The sequence below is a fragment of the Musca autumnalis genome, unplaced genomic scaffold (genome assembly GCF_047663935.1).
Source record: "Musca autumnalis isolate F117 unplaced genomic scaffold, ASM4766393v1 scaffold_1, whole genome shotgun sequence".
Lineage (NCBI taxonomy): Eukaryota > Metazoa > Arthropoda > Insecta > Diptera > Muscidae > Musca > Musca autumnalis.
The window spans coordinates 251758167-251782984 of record NW_027411644.1 but is presented as its reverse complement, the minus strand read 5'-3'; the positions used below and the strand labels follow the sequence as shown (position 1 = coordinate 251782984).

At 36.3% G+C, this 24818-nt stretch overlaps 1 protein-coding gene across 2 annotated transcripts; it reads left to right on the top strand.

The window, feature by feature from the left end:
- Positions 1–137: 137 nt before the first annotated feature.
- LOC141389343 (acyl-CoA Delta-9 desaturase) lies at positions 138–23084 on the top strand. Of its 2 annotated transcripts, none has more exons than XM_073960708.1 (5): positions 138–367; positions 13720–13896; positions 14039–14169; positions 14225–14430; positions 22373–23084. In XM_073960708.1, exons 2-5 carry the CDS (start codon positions 13728–13730, stop codon positions 22872–22874), a joined length of 1008 nt encoding a protein of 335 aa, XP_073816809.1. In that variant the 5' UTR covers positions 138–367; positions 13720–13727; the 3' UTR covers positions 22875–23084. The 2 variants fall into 2 exon arrangements, with proteins under 2 accessions (XP_073816809.1, XP_073816810.1); XM_073960709.1 differs by having other exon boundaries at positions 222–367; positions 13695–13896.
- The last annotated feature ends 1734 nt before the right edge of the window (positions 23085–24818 follow it).

Below are 24818 nucleotides of genomic sequence, written 5' to 3'. Positions count from 1 at the left end.
AAAAAATTCGAGCTGGTGTGAATATTTGTTTGATAATTAAAAACATTATTTCAGTAAAATACATTCCAATTTTTTTTTTCTTTTTTAATGTAAATTTTGTTAATGGTCTTTGACACTTTATTGTCAAGTGGATTCCATTTAATGTAAATCACTAGACAGCACTTAGTTAAATTTATTCTTCGTTTTTTTGTCTTTAAATTAATGCATTTCGATTCGATTTTGACTTTAGTACCTGAATGGAAAATAATTTAATTGAGATTAGTTGTTAACGGAAGCGTGTGGTGTCAAGTCGATTGTAGCTCGTGCCCCAAGAAAGGATTTTTGGATATATTCAAGAAAAATAAGTTCCTGCCTAAACAGATATTGGGTATGTGATAAATGTGTGTGAAAGGATGAATCAATGAGCATAGAAGTATTCGTTTATTATCTGACTTGTTTGTTAATGGAAGAATCTTGGAAGAATATTGTTAAGTTTTGACTTTGATAAGCTGTATAATACCTGAAAGTTCACTAATTGTTTCCGAAAATGTTTAGCTGAAAAATAAATGAATTTTTTTTAAATATTTAAAAAAAACTTTGTATTGCAAAAGCGCCATTCCTTTTATGCACGTTCACGTTTTTAATATCCTGCGATACCTATATAGGATAAGTATCGAATGCTATATTAACCATAGCTTTTTCGAGGGGAGTGATTTCATTTTAACTCTAATTTTTTCGTCTCTGGAAACAGATGCAGATTCTTTAATTAATTTGATTTTAAGTGGTCTACAGAATCTTGTGGAAGATGGGCGAGGGTTTTGCCAAATAATCTTATTTTGGCACACTAGTCTAATAGGACCTATGGATGTTATGAATACAGATGCATCACTGCATTCATGGCCATGAAATGCTTGTTTATATGAGCTATGCCCAGAACTAACATCATAGCCCCATTTGGTGTATAGAATTTTCTCCGAAAGTTCTTCATCCGTTAAGGTGGATATAACATCTACTTGAAGGAGAATCAATCCCTCAACAGTGCGATTAAGGAGCTCCTGTAGGTTTATTTTGGGGAATGTTTCGGACATTGATATTGCCTCAGGGTAACATAGTTTTTTGGCTTGCTGCAAAGAAGTATACGAAGGACATTTTTTCCGGAGCTGATTTTCTAATTATATCATATTGGCTTCGTGTTAACTTTGCATCAATCATAGCTATGAGTGCTGCTTCTGGGCTCATTTGTGTTACCCTATCTTGTGACGTTAAATTTGAGGTACATTTCCTAGCTTCGGATACACTTACACTTTTAAAAATTGTTGACGCTTCTAGGTGATCAGCAGTACGTAGACCAACTTGAGTGGCATAACTCAGTAGAGAGAGGAGTGATATCTCTTTGTTTTAGTTTTGTGTGAGCATTCATCAAATTCCATTTCCTTACGACCTCTTTATTGTGGATTTATTAACGATTGTGATGGAACAATCTAGCCAATTTTTTATATGTCTGAGAAAATCGAGCATCGCGTCTATTGGATTTTTCCCATCTTTTTTTTTAAATTCAGAAACGAAAATTTTGAATTTAATTTCAAAATCATTCATATCAATAAAAACGAAACGTTTTTTTTATTTCGTCTTTCGTACGTTTCGCATTACAAAAAATTTCGTATAGACTGCGACGAGAGACCACCTGTGTGTGGGTCCTAATTCCTGGAATGATTAGATAGACTTATAAAAATATACTGCATAAAGTATTTGAATTCTACCGATTACTCAAATACATTTATTCACATCACTTTCAATATTGGACATTACACACGTACATATGTACATACATAACACATATGGAAATGTTGACAAAACAAAATGACATTCGACTTCACCGACTTTTGAACCCCCTACGCATTACTTACAATAACTATGTTTTTCTAATTGTCTTTAACGGTGTTGCCCTGATAGAGGTAAAAATCAGGGCATGGAACAAAATTGTTTGCTTATTTACTTAGCTGGCCCATTACAGAACATTTGTTCCATAGGCCGAACTAAGAAGAGATCTCCATTCCTCTCTATTTGTTGCTTCGCACTCTGGAATACCGCGCCTTTTCATCTCATCATCCACTTGTTTGCGCCATCTATTCCTTGGCCTGCCAATTCTGCGTGCACCGCCAAGCGGTCCGTATTTATACGACTTTTTAGCGGGTTCATCATCGTTCATTGTTATGATATGGCCTAGCCAACGCAATCGCTGCATCTCGATACGTTTGACAATATTGATGTCGTTGTATAGCATATGGTAATATTCAAATAAGTTTTACAATCGTTGAAGTTGAGGTTCACCATTTAATAAGTCGCGAACTGTTAATATATTTTATAAAACATGGGTACATTTATATTAATTGAAGTGTTTTAGCCAAGATCTCATAATATGGATAATAACAAATAATTTTCGTGGAAGCTGCGTTGGTGGTAAGATAAAAAAAATGGGAAAAATGTGTTGAAGTAAACAAGTTTTTTTGTGTTCTTTCTTGATTTCTGGCCAAACCACACAAAATTCAAACCTGTGCTCAAAGAAAGAACTAAAGAATACCCCTTGGGAAACATGGTTCTAGTGCATGACTTTTCGATATATACACTACATCCCACTAAAATCGATGCTGACATTTTGAAGTTTTGATTTCAGTGTTTTTCGAATTTTTCTTATAATTAGATGGTGCAACTGGATAATATTTTCAAACTAGTTACAGGATTGTAGAACTCGCGATTCCACGTCGTTCGATGTATATCTCATGAGTGTGCTCCGTACAGCCTCCTAGTAATAGGAGTCCAAAGGCCAAAATTTCGTGCGTAAATTTTCTGAAAAAAAAACCTATTTTTTGGCTTTAAAATGTACAGCTGTCGTACAGGTACCCCTGAACCCCGCGTGATTTTAGTTTTTTTACGTGCCGGATCTAATAAGCTCTTCCGCGTTCGAATCCATTCACTAAAACGCCGGATATAAATACCTTGAAAGTAGGAAAATTTGCAAAAATATATTTTGACAATTCCGCGAATTGAACCGCGATTTTCTTTGATTATTTTTACATAAATGTAATCCTTTATACGCGATTATAATATTTGCCAAAAAGAGGTGTCACAAATTACAAAGGTTCGGGAGTAATATCCCTATTTATCCCAAAATAGGATGTGGTGGCACATCCGCAGTTCTTGACGAATCTGTCTAAAATCATTTATATTGACGTATTTTTAATAGGCGGCCATTGAAATCGGATGCACCTTATAATCATATGCACATCGCGTAATTTTTGCCCACTTGAAGGTTTTTTGAATAGTAAGATGTAATTGATGGCACACTTTGGTCGCTGAATGAAACATGGGAAAATCCATGCATATTGATAGACATGGACTACCTGTATCCGAAAAGCACATGACCTCAACTGATTTAAACGGATTCGCGAATTACACGCTTTTTAACTTTTGTGTTTTTTCTTTGATTGTGATTTCAATATTACTCTGTACTTCTAAACTCTATTGCTTATCATTCTAAGCAAATATACTTTCACGATGGCAAACTATTTTTCTCGAAGAAGTTTTAGCAAAATCTTTAAGGTTTTGTATGGACATTTAGCGAAATAGTAGAATAACTCCTAAAAATGTTTCTTCAATTTTTCGTATTAAACCAAAAAATATATTTTTGAAATAATATTTCCACAATAAGTTTTTGTCTTTTGTTGTTGCTGTAATATGCATCTTATGAACCAATCTTTAGAATTTTGGTCTCACATATTTCTATGCGTTGTCTAGATGCTGTAGAAATTTTAAATTTATTTTTTTGAGATTTATATGAACTCTGAGTTAGAATAAATTAAATTTACTCTAAGATTTTTTCATTGTTTGTTGATTTTCGGCGAAAATAAAAACAAATTTAGAAATATTTTAACATCAGCGGATAGATATAACATTCTGTTAGCGATTTATACATATATTTTCTTATTAAAACCCAAAGGGAATTTTTAAATATTTTTTCTTTATAGGGGAATAAAACCCCATATAACTTTTGGGTGCAGCATCCAATTTTGTGAACGCGAACATATTTGAAACCACAATTTTTTTCTTAACATAAGTCCCAAAAATCGCGGATGTGCTCGCAAAAAAATTTTAATTTTTTTTGTCAATGGTATTGAAAAGGAAATTTGAAATTTACCATATACAGCTAGTGGTTCATGCGACGTCGATATTCACCGATTGGTCCGTAGATCTTTCGAAGAATTTTTCTCTCAAACACGCCAAGCACTGTCTTGTCTGGTTGCGCAAGTACCCAGGCTTCGGAGCCATACATCAGCACGGGTAGTATCAGTGTTTTGTAGAGCGTTATTTTTGTTTGACGAGATGTGGCTTTGTTTTTAAACTGCTTACTTAAACCAAAGTAGCATCTGTTGGCCAATACAATTCTTCTTCTTATTTCACAACTGATGTCGTTTGTTGTGTTTACGGAGGTGCCGAGGTAGACGAAGTCTTTTGCTACCTCAATATTATAGGAACGAACTTCCACAGTCGGTCCGAGCTCAATGGACGCATTGCGCGTCGACACCATCAACTTGGTCTTCTCACCGTTTACCGCCAGACCCACTTTAGCAGATGCTCGACCTTTATAAAGGTTTCAGTTACTTCTTTTACTGATCGGCCCATGATGTCTATATCATCAGCATAAGCAAGTAACATGTGACTATTGGTGCAGATTGTGCCACTTCTTTTGACGTTTGCCTCTCGTATAACCTTTTCTAGCAGGATGTTGAAGAGATCACACGAAAGGCCGTCTCCTTGTCTGAAACCTCTTTTGGTACCAAACTCTTTGGAGAGGTTCTTTCCTATTTTAACTGAGGACCTCGTGTCAGTTAAAGTCATTTTGCAAAGCCGGATGAGCTTTGCGGGGATACCAAATTCAGACATGGCTTGGAATACCTTTGAACGCAGCGGGCTGTCGAAGGCTGCTTTATAATCGACAAAAAGGTGGTAGGTGTCGATCTGCATCTCTTGGGTCTTCTCCAGGATTTGCCGCAGGGTAAATATCTGGTCAATGGTGGACTTGCCAGGTCTAAAGGCGCATTGGTATGGTCCTATTATCTCGTTGACCATAGGCTTTAGTCGTTCGCACAATATCCCTGACACGATCTTGTAGGCAATAGGTATATAGGAGTAGAATTATGCCCCTATAGTTAGAGCATACAGTCTTATCTCCCTTCTTTTGGACGGGGCACAGGATACTCAGGTTCCAATCGTCGGGTACTCGTTCTTCCTGCCAGATGGTGCTAACTAGCTGAGGAATACTCCTTATCAGCGTGTCGCCTCCAGTTTTGAACAGCTCGGCTGGTAAGCCATCGGCCCCTGCTGCCTTATTATTCTTCAGCCGATTTATTGCTGTCCATACCTCATCTTGGCTGGGCGGTATACATTCAATACCATCTTCTGGGATTGGGAATGTGGTATCTTCGTCGTCTTCGCTGCTATTGGATACCAACAGATTTGAAAAATGTTCTTTCCATATCCTGAGTACACTATCTGTATCAGTTACCAAATTATCTTGCTGGTCTCTACAGGAGGATGTGCCTGTACCAAAGCCATCAGTTTGATGGTTGACTCTTTGGTAGAATTTTCGGACTTCATTCTGGCTCCTGTACATCTCGATTTTTTCACACTCCCGCTTTTCCATCTCTCTCTTTTTCCTGCGGAAAAGACGTTTCTCCTCTCTCCTTTTCTCCCTGTATCTCTCTCGAGCGCTACGCGTTGCTACGGATTGTAAAGTAGCCCTATATGCCGCATTTTTCTCTTCGGTGGCAGCACGACACTCCTGATCATACCATGGATTCCTTGGTGGAGGTCTCTGGTATCCAAGCATGGATTTTGCGGCTGTTTGCTTGGAGTGGGCAATGCTTTGCCATTGCGCTGATATGTTATCGGGATGAGGAGTGATTTGATTAAGCAATTGGGCTAGTTGAGTGGAATATGCTGTGGCTATCTGTTGTGATTGCAGCTTACCGATGTCTAACTTTCGTGTTGTGTCTGTTCGTACTTTGTTTGCTACGTTTAATCGGGTGCGTACCTTTGCTGCAACGAGGTAGTGGTCCGAATCAATGTTTGCGCCTCAGAACGATCGTACATCCAACACGCTCGATGAATGTCTTCCATCTATCACAACATGATCAATTTGATTTCTTGTTTTCTGATCTGGAGACAGCCAGGTGCCCTTATGAATATCGAGATGATTAAATCTGGTACTGCTAACTACCATGTTTTTTGCAGCTGCAAAGTCTATCAGCCTCATACCATTGTCAGATGTTTCACTGTGGAGACTGAATTTCCCGACAGTTGGGCCAAAGATATTCTCCTTTCCAATTTTGGCATTAAAATCGCCTAGAATGATTTTATTGTCATGGGCAGGGCAACGGTCACATGTTTCTTCTAAGCGCTCGTAAAATATATCTTTGGTCTGTTCGTCCTTTTCTTCAGTGGGAGCATGATCGCAAATAAAACTGATGCTGAAGAATTTAGATTTTATTCGAATTACAGCAAGTCTTTCATTCACTGGGGTGAAGCTGGATACCAGATGTTTTAGTCTCCGACTAACTACGAATCCACAACCAAACTCATGCTTTACGTCATGGCAGCTATAATACAGTGCGTCACCTTTAGGTGTTGTTGTGACGCCTTTCCCAATCCATCGTATTTCCTGTGTGGCAGTAATGTCGGCCTTGTACTTTTCAAGTACGTCTGCCAATTAGAGTTGGGTAATCTAGTTCCTAGTTCCTTGTACTAGTTCCAGAACGTATGAGTAACATCATAAAATATAACGTGTAATATTAAGTACACGCAGTTTGTTCAAAGAAAAAATGTGGGCCATTGGAACTGCGAAGTGAACGAGATAGTTCCATATAGTTCCTTTGGCACAACTCTACTGCCAATGCGATGACTGCACCTTCTCTATAAAGAGTGCGAACATTCCAGGTGCAGATTTGCAGATCATGGTCCTTAAAACGTTTGAGGGGTTTGTTTTTCTTTTTTTCATAGTAGGCTGCTTTTTCTAGGGGAGAGTTACTAACCCGACGCCCAAACCCAAGTTTTTAACGTTCTTCTGGGTGAACGCGCGGCACATGTTAGCTCACTACCTTTAACGGGTGTTAAAGGCAGTTCCCCAGGTGACACCACGGGGAGGTCAGTGTCCACTTGGGATGAAAGAGGGACCAAGATAAATCCTGGGCTTTGCCATGTAAAAACCGGTAAGAACCGTTGCTTGGCACCTTCCATCCCCTACGTCACCCTAAAAATTGTTTGCACTTTTCTTTATAAATAGTTTTCAGAAACATTGTTAGCAAAGTCGCGATCCTGTTTGCTTTTATAAAAACAAAAATTTCAACACCCATTGATTGCATTCAAGCCCAAACAATAATACTTCTTACGAAGCGTTTTGATAACGACTGTCGATTTATTTAAACTCAGGTCTGCGTTGGCTTCTTCCACAAGTAAAATATAGATTTTACGCCAGATATGCTGATTTTCATCTGAACTATGCATTTTATACCACACAATGCCCGCAAAAATACGACATAACTTAAAAAACTCGCAACGAAAAAAAGAACTGTGGTGATTCTATGAAACTCGTTGAAGGGAGTAGTATTGTTTGGATTGAATGGCAACTATGGGTGTGGAAATTTTTGTTTTTATAAAAGCAAACATGAACACGACATTGCACATAGGTTTCAATCAGGAAATTTTTGGCCAAAACCCTATTTTTGAAGTTTCGAAATTTTATTTTTCTTTGCACAGAATAATAAAAAACACATCAAGTCATCTGAAAATAATTAGTTTTTGTAAATAACGTTAGTAACGTTGATTGACGCAGTACCAAAGTTGACACTTTTTTATATAAAAACAAGTAAGAAAAGACTATAGTCTGACGGAGCCGACCATGGGATACCCTATACCACTATCCCTGGACAATCGCTCTCCACGGAACTTCTTTTCAATGATTGTGAAAATTTAATTATCAAATATCAGAGATGTAATGTATAATAATTATGACCAAAACCAAAAAGTTATCTAGGATGACAAAGACATTTTTGTAGCAGGAAAGGAAAATTTAGTTCACACAAACTAAAATGTAATGAAACGCACTTATGTAGTACTACTACTTCCGTTGTTTAACCACTACATTATTGAAATTTTTACCAATTTCACACAAAAGTTTCAGTCCATTTAACCCGCTAAATATTATCTGATCTTCACGTTGGTTTGTACGCTTCTTCTTCATCATAAACTCAAACATTGTTTAAAAGTTTGCGGGTCATTATTTTGACCTACAGAGCCGCTATAAAATTGGTTAAAATTTTGTTTTTGGTCCATTTCATCCACTGAACATTTCACGATCATCACCAAAAACTAATCATTTCTATTCTGGCCCGAACCCAAACCTCCTAAAAAAATTCGTTACAATCGGTCCATAATTGCGGCCTTAAGCTTGTTTACAATTTTTAATGGACGGACACACATCGCTAAATCGCTTTATCTCGTCGAGATATGAATTTTGGCATACCAAATAAGGGGTCTAGGACGAATATTTCGTGGTGTTACATAAACTTTTGGAGAGACAATATGTAGCATGGGATAAAAATGTGGTGTTCTACACAGAACCCATCACGAGTATATATTAGGCAGTAGGCCCGTTATCTAGCAAACACTTTATTGCAATTTACATCAGAGGAAAGGTCAGTAGTTTTTTTTCACATGTAGGCTACTTTGCGAAATATATATGTCCTCAAGGAATTGAAATATCGACCAAAAATAAAATTTTTATATTTTTCATACAAAAGTAATGGTCCATTTCACCCTCTAAAGAATATCAGATCATCATTCAAAATTGTAGGCATCTTTTTCGACCTATACTCTTACCCGGTGCAAAATTTCGTGACTATTGATGAATAATTGCGACTTCTAGCGAGTTTATTATTACACTACAAACAAATAACGGAATATATTAGGCTGTAACTCTGTTATTTGATCATGCACACCAACATAATTGGCAGCAATTGAAAGGTCAGGCGTTCCACTTTCAAGTATATCTCACTTGTCCGGAATGTCACTTCCAGAAATTAAGATATAAGCTGTATATTAAAAATTTTCACAATTTTCACACAAAAGTTTTGGTCCATTTAACCCTCTAAATATTATCCGATCGCCATCTAAAATTACATGCTTCTTCCTTGTCATATACTCTTACCTTATTTAAAATTTCAAGGCGATCGGACTATTATTGCGACCTACAGAGCAGCTACAAAATCGGAGAAAAATTATGTTTTTGGTCCATTTCACCCGCTAAATATTTCATGATCATCACCAATTAAAATAGCGATCTATTCTGATGTGAAACCGACCTCCATACCAAATTTCGTGACAATTGGTCCATAATTGCGGCATGGAGTTTGATTACAATTTATAATGGACAGACGGACACACGGACGGACGGACGGACGGACACACATCTCAAAATCGCTTTATCTCGCCGAGATATGAAGATTGATATACCACATTGGGAGTCTCCGACGAATACTTCGCGGTGTTACATGAATTTTTACCAAAACAAACTTATAATACCCTTTTCCACATTGTGGTATAGGGTATAATAAAACAGACTTTGTGCTGTAAAATATACAATCTTTGTTGTATTGCGTCGCTGCATACAGAAGTGCGACTAAAGTTATTATGAATGGGGAACCTGTTAATGAGTACTTTCATAACATTTACAAAAAGAACGATGAAATTTTTAAAATTAGCGTAATAAAATGAATGTTTTAATATATATTAAAAATTATTTTTTACAAATACTTTTTAAATATTCTTAAACTTTTAAAAAAATGTCCAAGTTTGTCCACCTCCAAATTGATTTCGCAAGATAGCTGGGGGACTGAACTAATAAATTGAGAAATAAATTCTTGCTCAAATTTGCCACAGTTAAAATAAAGTGAATTTTTCTATTTCAAGATGAGAGAATTTTTTGTAAATACTTGTTGTGATTGTACGTAGTATCCAATTGAAATAGAACAGCAATACCAGCATCCATCAACCGATTTTCCTTAAAATTCATATTTAAGGGTTTCAGAGTGTACAAAACAAGTATGTATAATTTTTTGAAAATAGGTCCATTTTTTGTCATAGCCCCCACATAAAAGTACCGTCCGATTTTAGATATTTTTTGGATTTTAACGACGCTTTATGACCGATTCGGCTGAAATTTGGTATTTTGACCTCTTGGAAGATATGAATCCTTCGTACCAAAAATTATTAACATGAGTCAATGTTTTGATTTAGACCCCACACAACGGGACTACCCTGTGCAACAAATTTTGGCAGTTTTTGGTCTATAAAACGTAAGAATTGCTGTTTGTACACATTTATTATAAATAATAATTAATTTCAATACTAAATGGACTTTGAAATAGTTTTGGCCAGAAAATTTGGATTTGGGACCATAGTGCATTGTTAATAATGTTTCTAAAAACTATTTTCAGAGAACCGTGCCAAAATATTTGTTCTATATCCTGATTTTTCCTTTATGCCGTTAGAGACTAGTATAATATAGGGCAAGCATGGCTAATACAGGACTTTCCGTATATCATTACTCGTACTCGGACATCACCCTTAATGATTTTTCATAGTCATTTTGGAAAATAACTTCAAAAACTAGGAATTTCAAGCCAAATTGCCTACAAAGAGACACTAACTACCATGCTTTCTGTCGGAATCAATGAAAAACTACTGAAAACGATAGGAAACCAGTTATTCTACCATTCTGATTACAAAAATTGCACATAATTATTTTTCGAATCGTTAAAAAATCCCAACTCAATGTTTAGATTTTTTATTTCAGTTTGCATCATTTTCAGTGACAGTCAGTGTATACACTCCCGCTCACTTGAATAGAACCCCCCTTCAAAATTTTTTTCAACCTTCATTTTTTTCGAATTGTACAAGATATGAAGTTTTTAAGGTTTATTATATTTTGCTTCATGTGTTTGGAGTAAACTTAGTCATTCATTTGCATTCAAATCCAATTTGTATAAGAATTATGCAAGGAAAACAAAATAAAGTCAAAAATTGAACTAAAAAATTTGGCTCATTTGAATAGAACCCCCCTTTAAATGTTGTGAATACAGAAAGATTGTATGAGAATATCGATGCATATTTACTCTATATTGAAAACGAAGTCCTTTCAGTAATATTCAGTAAAAGTATATCCCTCCTGATTAAGGATACACCCGTATATCCTGCTTTGGCAAGGATTCTTTACATAATCAGGTGTAATGGCCAACAAAGCTTGCTTTTTTCATTCAACAAGTTTATTTTTGGAAGCGTACTGTCTCCTTTAGTCGTATATTTTACGCATACGTCATTCCCATACATTTTAGAGACTATTTACCACTGTAAAATATGGCGGCCCCAACAGGATTTCCGCATTTCTTTTCAAAAATTTAAGTTTTGATGACTCGAAGTGTACAAAAGTTTATAAAATCGTGATGAAATTTCCACTCGGGATATCCAAAAATGTTACTCACTACTGGATATGTCTGTTTCAGAACTTCTTCATAAGTTGTCGTGCGCTTTTAGGGTGAAGTAAATTGACGCCCATGTCCTTTATAATTAGTAATGCGTTCCAGCACCATAAAAGCACATTCATCGCTACGGAAACAATTTAGAAGATGGTCTTCCATTCAATAGACGCGAAAAAAATAGTTATATAGTTATGCAGATGTTTACTTAATGAGGAGAGTCCTTACTAATTATGAAGGACTTGGGCGTCAATTTCTTTCACCCTAAATGCGCACGACAATTAGCAAAGGAGTTCTAAAACAGGCATTTCCAATAGTGAGAAGCATTTTCGGATATCCCGAGTGGAAAATTCATCACGATTTTATAAACTTTTGTACACTTCGAGTCATCAAAACCTAAATTTTTGAAAAGAAATGCTGATATCCTGGAGGTGCCGCCATATTCTACAGTGGTAAATATTCTCTAAAATGTATGGGAATGACGTATGCTTAAAATATACGACTAAAGGAGACAGTACGCTTCCAAAAATAAACTTGTTGAATGAAAAAAACAAGCTTTGTTGGGCATTACACCTGATTATGTAAAAAATCCTTGCCAAAGCAGGATATACGGGTGTATCCTTAATCAGGAGGGATATACTTTTACTGAATATTACTGAAAGGACTTCGTTTTCAATATAGAGTAAATATGCATCGATATTCTCATACAATCTTTCTGTATTCACAACATTTAAAGGGGGGTTCTATTCAAATGAGCCAAATTTTTTTAATTCAATTTTTGACTTTATTTTGTTTTCCTTGCATAATTCTTATACAAATTGGATTTGAATGCAAATGAATGACTAAGTTTACTCCAAACACATGAAGGAAAATATAATAAACCTTAAAAACTTCATATCTTGTGTAATTCGGAAAAAATGGAGGTTAAAAACAAATTTTGCAGGGGGGTTCTATTCAAGTGAGCGGCAGTGTATACAAAAGGCGGTTGTTGTGCGAAGGGAAATTTGTTTCCGACATAGCGATCCGAATTCGTACCGAAATTGGAAGAAAAACGTTGGTATATTCGAATGGAAATTTACTTACGACATTCTCTCCGAAATCTGAGCGAATTCCCCTACGAAAAATGGAATAGAAATCGGAACGAGATTTGAAAGATTTTGCTTCTGAAATTGTTGAGATGTGTCGCACATCCGACATTTGGTTTGCTGGGCCAAACATCACACTCTTAAGGCCTCGGCACATACGGTGCGTTGAGTGTCGCGTTACAACAACCACATGAAAACTTACTTACACATTTTTAATGTGGTTGTTGTTTTCAACGCGCAACTCGTCACACAACGGACCGTATGTATTTGGCCCTTTAAGGCCGCTGCACGGCGCTTTGCGTTACAACAACCACATGAAAACTTCAAGAAAAAACTTGGCATCACTTAAAAATGTTTCATGTGGTTGTTGTTTTCAACGCGCAACGCGTCGCACAACGTATGTGCCGGGGCCATAAAGGCCGCGTTACAACAACCACATGAAAACTTCAAGAACAAACTTGGCATCACTTACATTTTTTCATGTGGTTGTTGTTTTCAACGCGTGACGCAACGCACAACGTACCGTATGTGCCGGGGCCATTAAACCCTCGGCACATACGGTCCGTTTAGTGACACGTTGGGACACGCGTTGTCTCAAAACAGTTAAATTATGTTTAACTTTAATGCGTCAGCCATATTGTTGTTTTTCAAAAAACTTGGCTTCACTTATACTTTGTTCATGTGGTTGTTGTAACGCAACGCACCGTATGTGCCGAGCGCTTTAGGGGGTGTTTGCCACCGTTGCATTTTTTTAATGTTCTATAGCTAACCTTTGTACCACCTTTGTATATTTTTATTATTCCAATCAAATTGGAATCCACGATTTACAATAATTTCAAGGTAGAATATTTATTCTTGCTCTTAATTAAATTCATTTGCGTATTGGAAAACGAAAAGAATGTATTTATGACGCAGGAAAGCATGTTGTTGTTGTTAATTAAATGCAAATGAGTATTGGAAAAGAACTAAAAACAAAAATTGTATATTTTATATAAGCCTTCATTATATAATGAATATTTTAAAATTCTAATGATGAAATTAGGTATTTATTGTTTATATATTTTTAGAAAACAAAATGGAAACCGAGCAATCCAAAAATGCTGCAACGCCAGAAGTTGAGAAAAAGTCTTCTAAACGTGAGGCTAGTTGGCCTTCGGTATTATTTTTCATACATTTGCATATTTTGGGTCTTTATGGTATTTTCGTAATGTTGACCGATGCCTCGTGGTTGACAATTGTATTCAGTAAGTACAGGTTTTCCATATTACAATATCGTAGCCATATTAACATGTTTTACATTGACTTTGTTCGCTCAAAGTCATTTCCATTAGACGACATTGTAAGCATTTTATAATTGCTAATAAATATGCATTTTTTGCTTCTTAGCTTTGACATTAACAGTATTGGGTATTTTGGGGGCGACAGCTGGTGCACACAGACTTTGGGCCCATGGCACCTATAAGGCAACTAATGGATTGAAAATTTTCCTAATGTTGTGTCAAACTATTGCCGGTCAGGTAAGTCCACTAGACAAGAAACATTATTGTTTTTTAACGTTTTTATATTCTACAGGGTTCAATTTACAATTGGGTACGTGCTCATCGTTTGCATCATCAATACTTCCGTAAACCTGAAGATCCCTTCTATAGTAATAAGAACTTTATGTCAGCTCATGTCTACACTCAACTCTTAAGTTATAGCAGTGAACAAGAAGACCTGCTGAATAAGGTGGATATGAAAGATTTGGAAGAGGATAAGATTGTCATGTTCCAGAAGAGGTAATTTCAAATAATATTACTGTTTAGTTTTAAGGGGTTAACCGTACTTTAAGGGGTCAAAATTGATTGAAATATAGGACGATAGGAACAAAATTATCTGAGATGTAGACGTTCAAATTGAAGGACCCGTTGTGTTTTGTGAGTAGTTGGGCTACTTACGAGGGCAGTTCGGAAACTTCTTAGCCTAGCACAAAAAGCGCGGTATAAACAGAAAAAAGTAAAGTGTTTTGGAAACTTCCATCTCTGTTATGAACACATGTTAAATTTTGTTTCGATCTGGCAACTCCTTCATATAGAAACAGGTGTTCAAAAAAGACGCATCCGCAATTTTTTTACAATGGAAAAATTAGAAATGCGTGCTGTCATTAAATATTTACATAAAAAAGGTTTATCGGGACAAGAAATTCATAAGCATCACCCTAAGCATATCCGATATGCCATATGAAGATCCTATAACTTCCCCCTATGACGTAATCACAGCTTAAAGTACTCAAAATATGTAATTTTTACAAGGTCCGTCGTATGTTTTCTATATTTTTTGATATAAATTCACTATAATAATTTCAAAAACTGTTTTTATCGAACGCACAACATCTCCCTAATATATTAGTGTCGAAAAACCCACAAAAAATATTTGTTTGTATCCGGAAACAACGAAATTCTGGGTAAAAATCGTAAAAACCGATTTTGAGCTATATCTCAAGAACAAGAGGTGATGGAGAAAAACCGAGACCGGATTTGAAAATAACTCACCGATTTCATTTAGAAACAACAAAAACTTCGGTTGAAACAAAAGTCGTGTTGACCAGTGCTATCTGCAAAAGGGTAAAACAATAAATTCGGAGTACTATTGCAACCTTTTGGATCAATTAAATGTACAAATTCGAGAAAAACGTCCTGGCTTACAACACAAAAAAATAATTTTTCATCAAGACAACGCACCAGCGCACAAGAGTGTTTTAACAATGGCTAAAATCAACGAATTAAAGTACGAGTTGCTTGACCACCCACCTTATTCTCCTGATTTAGATCCCAGTGACTTTTACTTGTTCCCAAACCAAAAAAAAAATCCTTGCTGGCAAGCGTTTTACCTCAAATGAAGATGCAATTACAGTTGTAAACCACTATTTTGAAGACCTTAATAATAATTGTTCCACAAACATCCCATAAGGGACAAGGGAGGCTTCTCTCATATCAATGAGTGCACCCCGATTCATATTAGCTCAATGATAAGGGACCTACAGTTTATCGCCGAGTCCGAACGGCGTGTCTAAGACACCACTTTTGTAGAGAAGTTTTACATGGCTGAAATACTCAGGAAATGTCGCCAACATTACTGAGGGGTATTTTGCCACCGTTGAAAAGTGTTTTGATGTTGCCTGGCCTGGGAATCGAACGCACGACCCTATGTGTGCAAGGCGGGTGTGCATACCATTGCACCACGGAGGAAAACTATTTTAATCAAGGGATAGAATTGCTAGAAAAGCGTTGCACTAAGTGTATTGACATTTCAGGAGATTATATTGAAAAATGAAAATATTTTTTAAAAACTAACTATTCTCTTTCATTGATAGGCTAAGAAGTTTCCGATCCGCCCTCGTAAAGCGCGTTTTTCTCAAAATGGCATTTTTGAAGTCGGTGTCAACGATAGCTCGAAAACGAATGGAGCGATCTGTATATAATTTGGGGAGCTTATTAAATACATAAAAAACTTGCCTTTAAGCGAGACAGTTTTTTTACATTTTTGCCCTATTGTTGGGCAAAAAAGGTAATTTTTTCGTTAAAATCGAAATTTTGATTTTGGCAAGATTATTAGGTTATTCAAGATTATTAGGTTCTTAAAATGCCCACAAAAATATACGTAGATCAGCTTATTCGTTTTCGAGCTATCGTTGGCACCGCAAAACGCTTTTACATTTACCAAAAAAGTATGCAATATTTTTCAACAACAAATAATGCAAAAGTAGTATAAGATGTGCTCTTGACGTATGAAAGAAATTTATAAAAATATTGGTAGTTTCTTTGAAACAAATTCATGAAAAATGAGTTTTTTGGTCTTCACAACTACTCACAGAAAAAAATTGCCTCTGTAACATATGTCCCAAACATATTCTGCAGCAAACATATATTTGTTTGCAAGCAGTTCAAACATAACATATGTTTGGGTCCTGCAAACAAATATATGTTTGGGTGCAAACAAATACAAACCCAAAAGCCACAAAAAAAAAACAAACACATGCACCAGTGGGCTCTTTCTGAGAGAAAGGGGGCGTAAATATCAATGTGAAACACATTGAAATTTACACACAGAAAAACAAGTAAAAAGGATCAGTCGGCTTTGCCGACAGAGATATACCCTCAGCCTGTGTGAATTAAAAACAGCTTTTTTCCCCAAAAAAAGGCTTTTGAAAATTATGTGCGTAGAACCGACAAAAATATGGATTTGGACAGAAGCTCAAAAAGTTTTGCGGGGAAGGTACCAAAAAGAATTGACCGACATATTCCATTTTGAAAGTGGGTCTTATTTGGGTGTCATTCCCCTCGAAAGATATCGCGACCACCTGTCGTTTCAGTCGGTCTCCATATAATTCACAGGTTTTGGACCATTATATCAGGAAGCATGTACATGCCTACCAAAAACATGATATCGCTGTAAACAGGACCACTAGGTAAAACTTTTCAAGGGATCCTCGCACAGACCCTTAACCGGGTAGCTCTGTTTATGAGATATCACGCGTATTATTTTAGCTAATATTTTCGAATTTTTGTGGGGGAGGTACCGGAAGGAGTGGATCTACAAGCATCACCTTCGAATTTCATCTAATATCCCAAGAAATATTACGATATGAAAAGTGTGGATCAACTCAGTATTTGGTTCGAGAGTTGTCGTGCTCTCCAGCCACTAGGTGGTGCCATAGAGGATTTTTTCACCGTTCGGACTGTTTTCTCAAGAAGTATGGACTTGACCCTGAAAAAACTTTTACCTTCGTAATTGAGGTAACGAATGAAAGTTGCTTCAACAAAAATCAAAGTGATTCCAGAGCAGTTCTTAAAATGAACTTATCTAAAATTTTGTGTGGAGGTACCCGAAGCAATGGACAAATAGAGTCCATATTCGAACCTGATATATATTTGGTAGATATATTGGGATGTGTAAAGTATGGACCAAATCGGTCACTACCATCAAGAGTTATCATGCGCACAATTTTTCCGAACATTTTTGAATTCTTGGGGGGAGGTACCTGAAGGAGTGGACTGATATGGTTTATCTTCGAACTTAAACTAAGTTTGGACAAAATATTACAAAGGCCAAATTTTGGATCGAGTCGGCAGATCCGTTCAAGAGTTATCTTGCGCTCCAACCACTACATACGGTCATAGAGGTTTTTTTTGCAACATTCAGGCTATTCTCTCAGGAAGTATGGACTTGCCCCTAATGAAAGTTGTACTGCCGTATAGAGGACAGTGAATAGAAGTTGCTACAACAAAAACCAAAACGATTCGAGAGCAGGTCCTAAAGTGAACTTTCCGAAATTTTGTGTGGGAAGTACCCGAAGGAGTGGACCGATTGAGTCCATATTGAAACCTTATCTAAGTCTGGTGCACATTTCACGATGGGCAAAGTATTTAACAAATCGTTACTCCCATCAAGAGTTATCGTGCGCACAAATTTTCCGAACATTTTCGTACTTTTGTGGGGGAGGTTCCGGAAGCAGTGGACCGATATAGCCCATCTTCGAACTTAAACTAAGTTTGGGTAAAATATTACGAAAGCCAAAATTTGAACCGAATCGCTTTTTCCGTTCGAGAGTTATCGTGCGCTCCAGCCAGCCAGACAGACAGACGGACGGACATTCCTCAATCCACTCCAAATTGTCTGAAACACATTTCGTCCAAACATACTTGGGGTCTAAAACCATTATTTCGATGAAGCACATTTTACCCGTATGAAAGTGTATATACCCTCGTTAGCATAAATGCTGAGGGTATAATAACTTATGTTGCGAACATTTTTGCGGTAATTCACGAGACGGAAATTGTTAATGGAGTGGAGTTGGAGTCCATGTCGAAAGCTGAACTTCTGATGGGAAGGCAACATAAGAAACCTTTAGGATGATGAAGCAAAATCAGATGCGCTTGGATTAAATGGAGAACGGAGGAAGTAAGCTCAATTGCGATTGAATTTAATTGAAACTTTTTTCCCAGCAAAAATGGCCTCTCTAACATATGCCCCAAACATATTTTGCAGAATCAAATGATTATATAATGTAATAAATAGGTACATCCATTCAAATATACATATATAAATATGTATGTATATGAAACATGTATTGGTGTAATTACCAATATTAAATGCGATTTCTTCCTTGTCCAATAAAATATTTCCATTCACCTTTTTGATTCAATTATAAAATGTATTGGACATTTAATTTACTAAAAAGCACCATTTCTTTAAGAAAAGACAAAACACTGATTTATGTTTGGATCCAAACATATATTTTTTTGCAATCAGTCCCAAACAAATATTTTTTTGGATCCAAACATATTTCTAACATATATTTTTCTGCGTGTATTTAATATACATATCAAATTATGCGAAATCACGGGTACTTTAATCCTATTATTGTTTTTTTGAAATACATGAATGCGCGTCCCAGTTAAATATACAAAAAATACAAAGAAAAAAAAAACACCTAAAAGCCGGATTTAAAATGTTAGGATCCGTAAAAGGTGGATGCAGTGGAAATTTTGAAAAGTGATACATTAGAAGTGTAATCCCCATTTTGTATTCTTTTACTTTAATTTGGACAGATGTCAGTCATTTGAATGTTTTAACCGGCAATCGAATAGCAACGTAAAAAACCTAAAAAAACAGTCTTCGAAAGTTATCGGGCGCACTATTTTAGCGATTTTTTTTTTGAAATTTTCTGGAGGAGATACCCGAAACAGTGGATTAGACAAGTTTTACGGTAACCAAATATAGGACCAAAGCGGTTGATCCGTTCGAAAGTTATCGAGCAGGGTTAAATCGAGTTTTATGCCTCTTATGGTCCGATCGGGAACCGATTGTTCCAGAGCTGAGCTGTTCAAGTACTGAGGCCACATGCTGATAAGGTGTATGTATCATCTAGTTAGTACTATCGTGAACGTGAACATTGCATGCCCCATCCTCAAGAAAGAAGATACGATTACGAAAACATAAATAAATTTGCTCCCTATTGCCTACAAAGTAGCGGTCGGAATATTTTGGGAACTGGTGAAGCCTATGGTCAATGAAATAATTGGGTCACATACTAAACACAACGTTTTGGTCCATAAGCCGAACTACGAATACATATGCAAACAGACCGATCTTCTACATTGCTTCTCCAGTTTTAAATGCCGTGTTTTGTTATATCATTTTCAATATGGCCTTTCCATCTAAGATTTGGATTTGCTTGAGGCGTATACCGTCAAATAGCTCGTATTCATATGCCTTTCTGGCGGGGGCATCTTTATCCATCCTGTTTACATGGCCCTGCAACGCAATCATTGTATTTCGATACGTTGTAACATATCGCCACTATTGAACTTCAGCGCATATTGGTCCATAAATCTTTTAAACAATTTTTCTCTCAAACACACCAAATTCTGCCTCATTTGCTTCTGGAAGTGCCCATGCTTCGGATCCATACATAAGTACGAGTAGTATCAGTGTCTGGTGGCGGGGTAAATAATATCATTAACTACTTTAAATTTGTATTTTGCAATGTGCGTCTTGCGTGTTGTAACCATAAACTTGGTCCTATCGACGCCATTTTTTATATGTACTATTTTTATCATCCAGCAAGATGTTAAATAGGCCACACAACAGGTTGTTTCCTTGTTTGAAACCTCATTGGTATTGAAATTCTTGGAGAGGTTCTTTCTTGGAGAGTTTCTTTCCTTCTCTAGGATTGGGCGTAGATTGAAGATTTGGCATTTCTAGATTTCGCAGTTCTAAAACGACATTTGGTGTAAACCGATTATTCCATTGACCATCGGTTTTATCCGTTCACACAATACAACCTACAGTACTATATATACGATGGGTAGGAGACTTATGCCTCCGTATCCCATATTCGATAACAAATGTTTGCTGAAATTCTCCTTCCAGATTCTCAGTAAGTTTTCACGCACGAGATTATCTTTCCCTCTCCCGATAAACATCGTGTGCGTTAATTCATTGCACTGAAGTTCCAAATTAATTAACATAATAAGTTCGAATCATATCCGAATTAACATTAAGAATTTTGGGAGAAAATATTCAGAATATCTAATCAAACATCAGAATAGTTTTCGATTTTCTGATAGAATTTGTTCCGAAATTTTTCAGAATCTCGAAACAAATCTCTGAAAATATTACTACTTTCTACAAGTTTTCGAATACTTCCTGTGTTGTACGAGATTGTTACGAAATTCAAATTTCCCTCAGAATTTTTAAAAAAATTTCTCGAATGTTCTTTTCGAATTTCCCTCGACAAAACGTTCCGAATTCTGTGACACGCTTCACATAAAATATTAAAGGCTTTGTATGCGAATACGGAATGAGAAATGAAAACTTGTGCAGAGATTTGTTACGAATTCAGTACGATCTCGGCAAAAATTGTTTAGTGGTTGCTTTCTTGTTAGAAAATAACGACGAGGATCGGTGGTGAAATTAACGTTGAAACTCACCACAAATGAGATTGTGTGTGTTCTCGCGAGGGACAGTGATATACGGGTATATTCTGTGACACTTTGTGACATTTTGTTCACCCCATTTACGCTTACTTGTCAAGTATTTTATTTACGGACTAAGAGGTACTCTTCTTTTTAAACACCCTAATTGATCTTTGTCCCTAAGAAATTCACAAAAAGTGGGTGAAGTGAAGTGAGAGGTGAAGTGCGTCTCAGAACATACCCGATAATCTTAATGTGATGGTGAGACGAAGGTGGGGGTTGTGTTGTGGTTTGTTGATACAGTGTCAATTTGATGGTGAGACAATGAGACCATTCAAAAGAAAAAGAGAACAAAGTTGAGAGCATTTACCAAACAAGAGAAGAAATATGAAAGCAAATAATGGGAATGTAGGGAAAAATAGAAAACTGATTTTTCATCTCATGAAAATCCTACATATTTTTGAAAAAAATAGTGGCTTTCCTGTATAGTAAGAAAAAACTACATCACGAATGAAAATATGTAAAAATTATTGAAATATTTTTGTATGTAGCTTACGAATTGACTATCCTATATCCATACATACTGCAAGTTCCTAGAAGCACCTTACAAAAGTTCAAAATGTTCAGTTAAGATTGAGAGCTGTTCGTGACAAAGCTTTACGACAGCGATCAAAACGATAGTTTTACTATCCATAGTTTGCAAGCTCTAGGCTTAAGTGCAATTGAGGACTATTCGTGGTTCGTTTAGAATGAAGGTAGTCCGTTATGGCATAGTGGCACACCCAAAGCTCTAGGAAATTCTACAGTGAATAACTAAAAAGCCTTATAAGCACGATAACTAGCAAAATCAATGAAGTTTTGATCGCGTTACAAGATGGACGCGGCCAAGTCTTCTCCTCTACAAAAGTTCAACATTTTTGCGATTAAATCCGGTTAAAATCCACTTCTCAGATCGTGTTGATATATTGATAGGGATTGTCTTTGTGACTAAGATTACAATAGTATTGGACATTTTGGAGTCCCCATAATTTAGGCTCCAATATGTTTAGGACCACTCCTTCTTAGACCTGCCGCACAAAAGTGCAATAAGTCCAGATTTTGGCTGAGGGTATATCTCTGTCGGCTACTACATTTTTACATGTTATAATTTCCGAATATCTCAACGTGATTTTATTGCAATGGAAATTAATTGTATTTATATATTTACCTTTTTCTGTTTTCACATTATATATAAAACTTTCTACTCTTTATTTCTTTTCAGATTCTATTGGCTTTTGTTCATTGTTCTGCACGTTTTGCTGCCCGTCAATTCCCCACTAGAATATTGGGGTGATTCTCTAACCGCCTCCATTGTTGTGGCGTTTTCACTTCGTTATATGATTGTTTTGAATGTCTGTTGGTTAATTAACTCAGCCCACTTTGTTTGGGCTTTGGATAAGAGTTTCAAACCATCCGATTCGAATAGCGTTTTCTTTATTACCAAAAACTATTGGCCTCAATATCATTATATGCTACCCAACGATTATCAAAGTGGTGAATTTGGTGATTATGCCGGTGGTTTCACCACAGCCATGATCCGCGTCTTTGCCGCTTTAGATATGGCCAGTGATTTGAAAACGATTAGTTCATCAGCGGTGCGTAATGGTCTTACAGAAGCTGTCGAAACTGGACGTCCTATTGTTGACTGTATTAACGAACATGCCGAAAAGGAACAGTCGGAATTGCCGAAAAATCATTTCTTGAATCGTAATAAATTTATGTAAAACAGTTAAAGGATTTATTCAGAAATTTAAAAAAGAAATGAAAATTGAAAACGTTATGAAAAATTTGCGAAGGAAATATGTTCTGTATTTTTATGAAGAAAAAATGTGTTTATAGGTAGAAATAATTTTATACATTTCGTAATAAATTCGTATTGAAAATTGTTATTACAGAGTTATTTAATCGAATTGAAATATAAATTTTTAAAATTACCTTATTGAGTATATTTTTTTTTTGACAGAGGTAGGTAGTAAATATTGGGTACCAAAATCCATCAAAATTTACATAGTATTTATATGGGTGAAGTAGAGCTGACAAAAATCGATGGAACTATCGATAATATCAATTATTTTATAAAAACACCATATCGATAGATAGTTTTGTCTATCGATATTATCGGATTAAAAAACCCTAACCTAAAATCTATTAAAATGAATAGAAATTACGCGCCTTTCGTTTTTGTGGATGTGAGAAAGTAAGTCCGTATACACACGTACCCTTTTTTTCGGAAAAGTAAATTGTATTTATACCCTACACCACTATGTGGGGAGGGTATTATAAGTTGGTTTTGGCCAAAAAGTTTGTAACGCGTCGAAATAATAGTCGTAGACCCATACTTATATATATCAAAATGAATGTCTCGACGAGCTGAATCGATCTGGCTATGTGTGTCCGTCCGTCCGTCCGTCCGTCTGTCCGTCTGTCCATCTAAACCTTGTAATCACGCTACAGGTCGCAATTTTGATCGGATCGTCACGAAATTTTTGGTGTTGATGGGGGTCCCGGAGGGGAAGAAGCCTATTGATTTTGGTGATGGTCGGATAATATTTAGGGGTCGGAATGGGCAAAAAACTTATGTGGATAAAAAGACAACGTTTTTCTCCAAAGCGAATATCTCAGCTTCTATATGGGGTATACCAAAAGCAAAACCTGACAATGAAAGTAGAAAATATCACCTTTCTAATGATGTAAAGTAAGTTCTTGTAGGTGATCAAATAACGAATATATCACAATAGTCGCAAATAAACCCCAAATTTTCATGCTTGCGATTTTAGTTATAATGACGAATATCACAGCTTTGGCTGGGGACTTTCCACAAGCAAAGCCTGACTATGAAAGTAGAAGATTCCACCTTTACAATGATGCAAACTAGGTCGGCGTAGGTGACCAAATAACGGAGATATCACAATAGTCGGTAATTCATCCCATTTTTCCATTTTTTTTGGAAATCGCGCTACAGGCCGCAATTTTGATCGGATCGTCACGAAATTTTGAGAGTTAATGGGGATCTCAAAGAGGAATAAGCCTATTGATTTTGGTGAGGGTCGAATAATATTTAGGGTTCGGAATGAGCAAAAAACTTATTTGGATAAAAAGACAACGTTTTTTCCAAAGCCAATATCTCAGCTTCTATAAGGGGTATACAAAAAGCAAAACATGGCAATGAAATTAGAAAATATCACCTTTACAACGATGTAACGTAGGTTGTCGTAGGTGGTCAAACAACGAAGATATAGCAATAGTCGCTAATAAAACCCAACTTCTCATTTTTGCGATTTTAATAGTAATGACGGATATCACACCTTTGGTTGGGGACCTTCTAAAGGCAAAGCCTGACTAAGAAAGTAGAAAATCCCATATTTGAAATTATGCAAAGTAGGTTGGCGTAGGTAGTCAAATAATAGAGATGTCGCAATAGTCGTTAATGCATCCCTTTTTCCACTTTTTCTGCAATCATCAGCCTATTGATGTTGGTGATGTCGACAGTAGTCAAATATAAAATTAAATATTAATTATTTTGGTTCAGTTCGCCTTAAGTCATTTGGTATAAAAGCCAGATAGGTGAAAACTTTCGTATCTCCATAAACGAAATGTTTTCGAGTGAAAATATTATTCACAGAGGTAGTCGTGTAGGGTATCACATAGTCGGCCCCGTACCGACTATA

What these genes read in the sequence shown, in the direction of transcription:
- LOC141389343 (XM_073960708.1), top strand. Translation starts at nt 13,728, where the DNA reads ATGGAAACCGAGCAATCCAAAAATGCTGCAACGCCAGAAGTTGAGAAA. An exon ending in GTGGTTGACAATTGTATTCA is followed by an intron (nt 13,897 to 14,038) that starts GTAAGTACAGGT and finishes TTTGCTTCTTAG; the next exon opens with CTTTGACATTAACAGTATTG. An exon ending in ATTGTCATGTTCCAGAAGAG is followed by an intron (nt 14,431 to 22,372) that starts GTAATTTCAAAT and finishes ATTTCTTTTCAG; the next exon opens with ATTCTATTGGCTTTTGTTCA.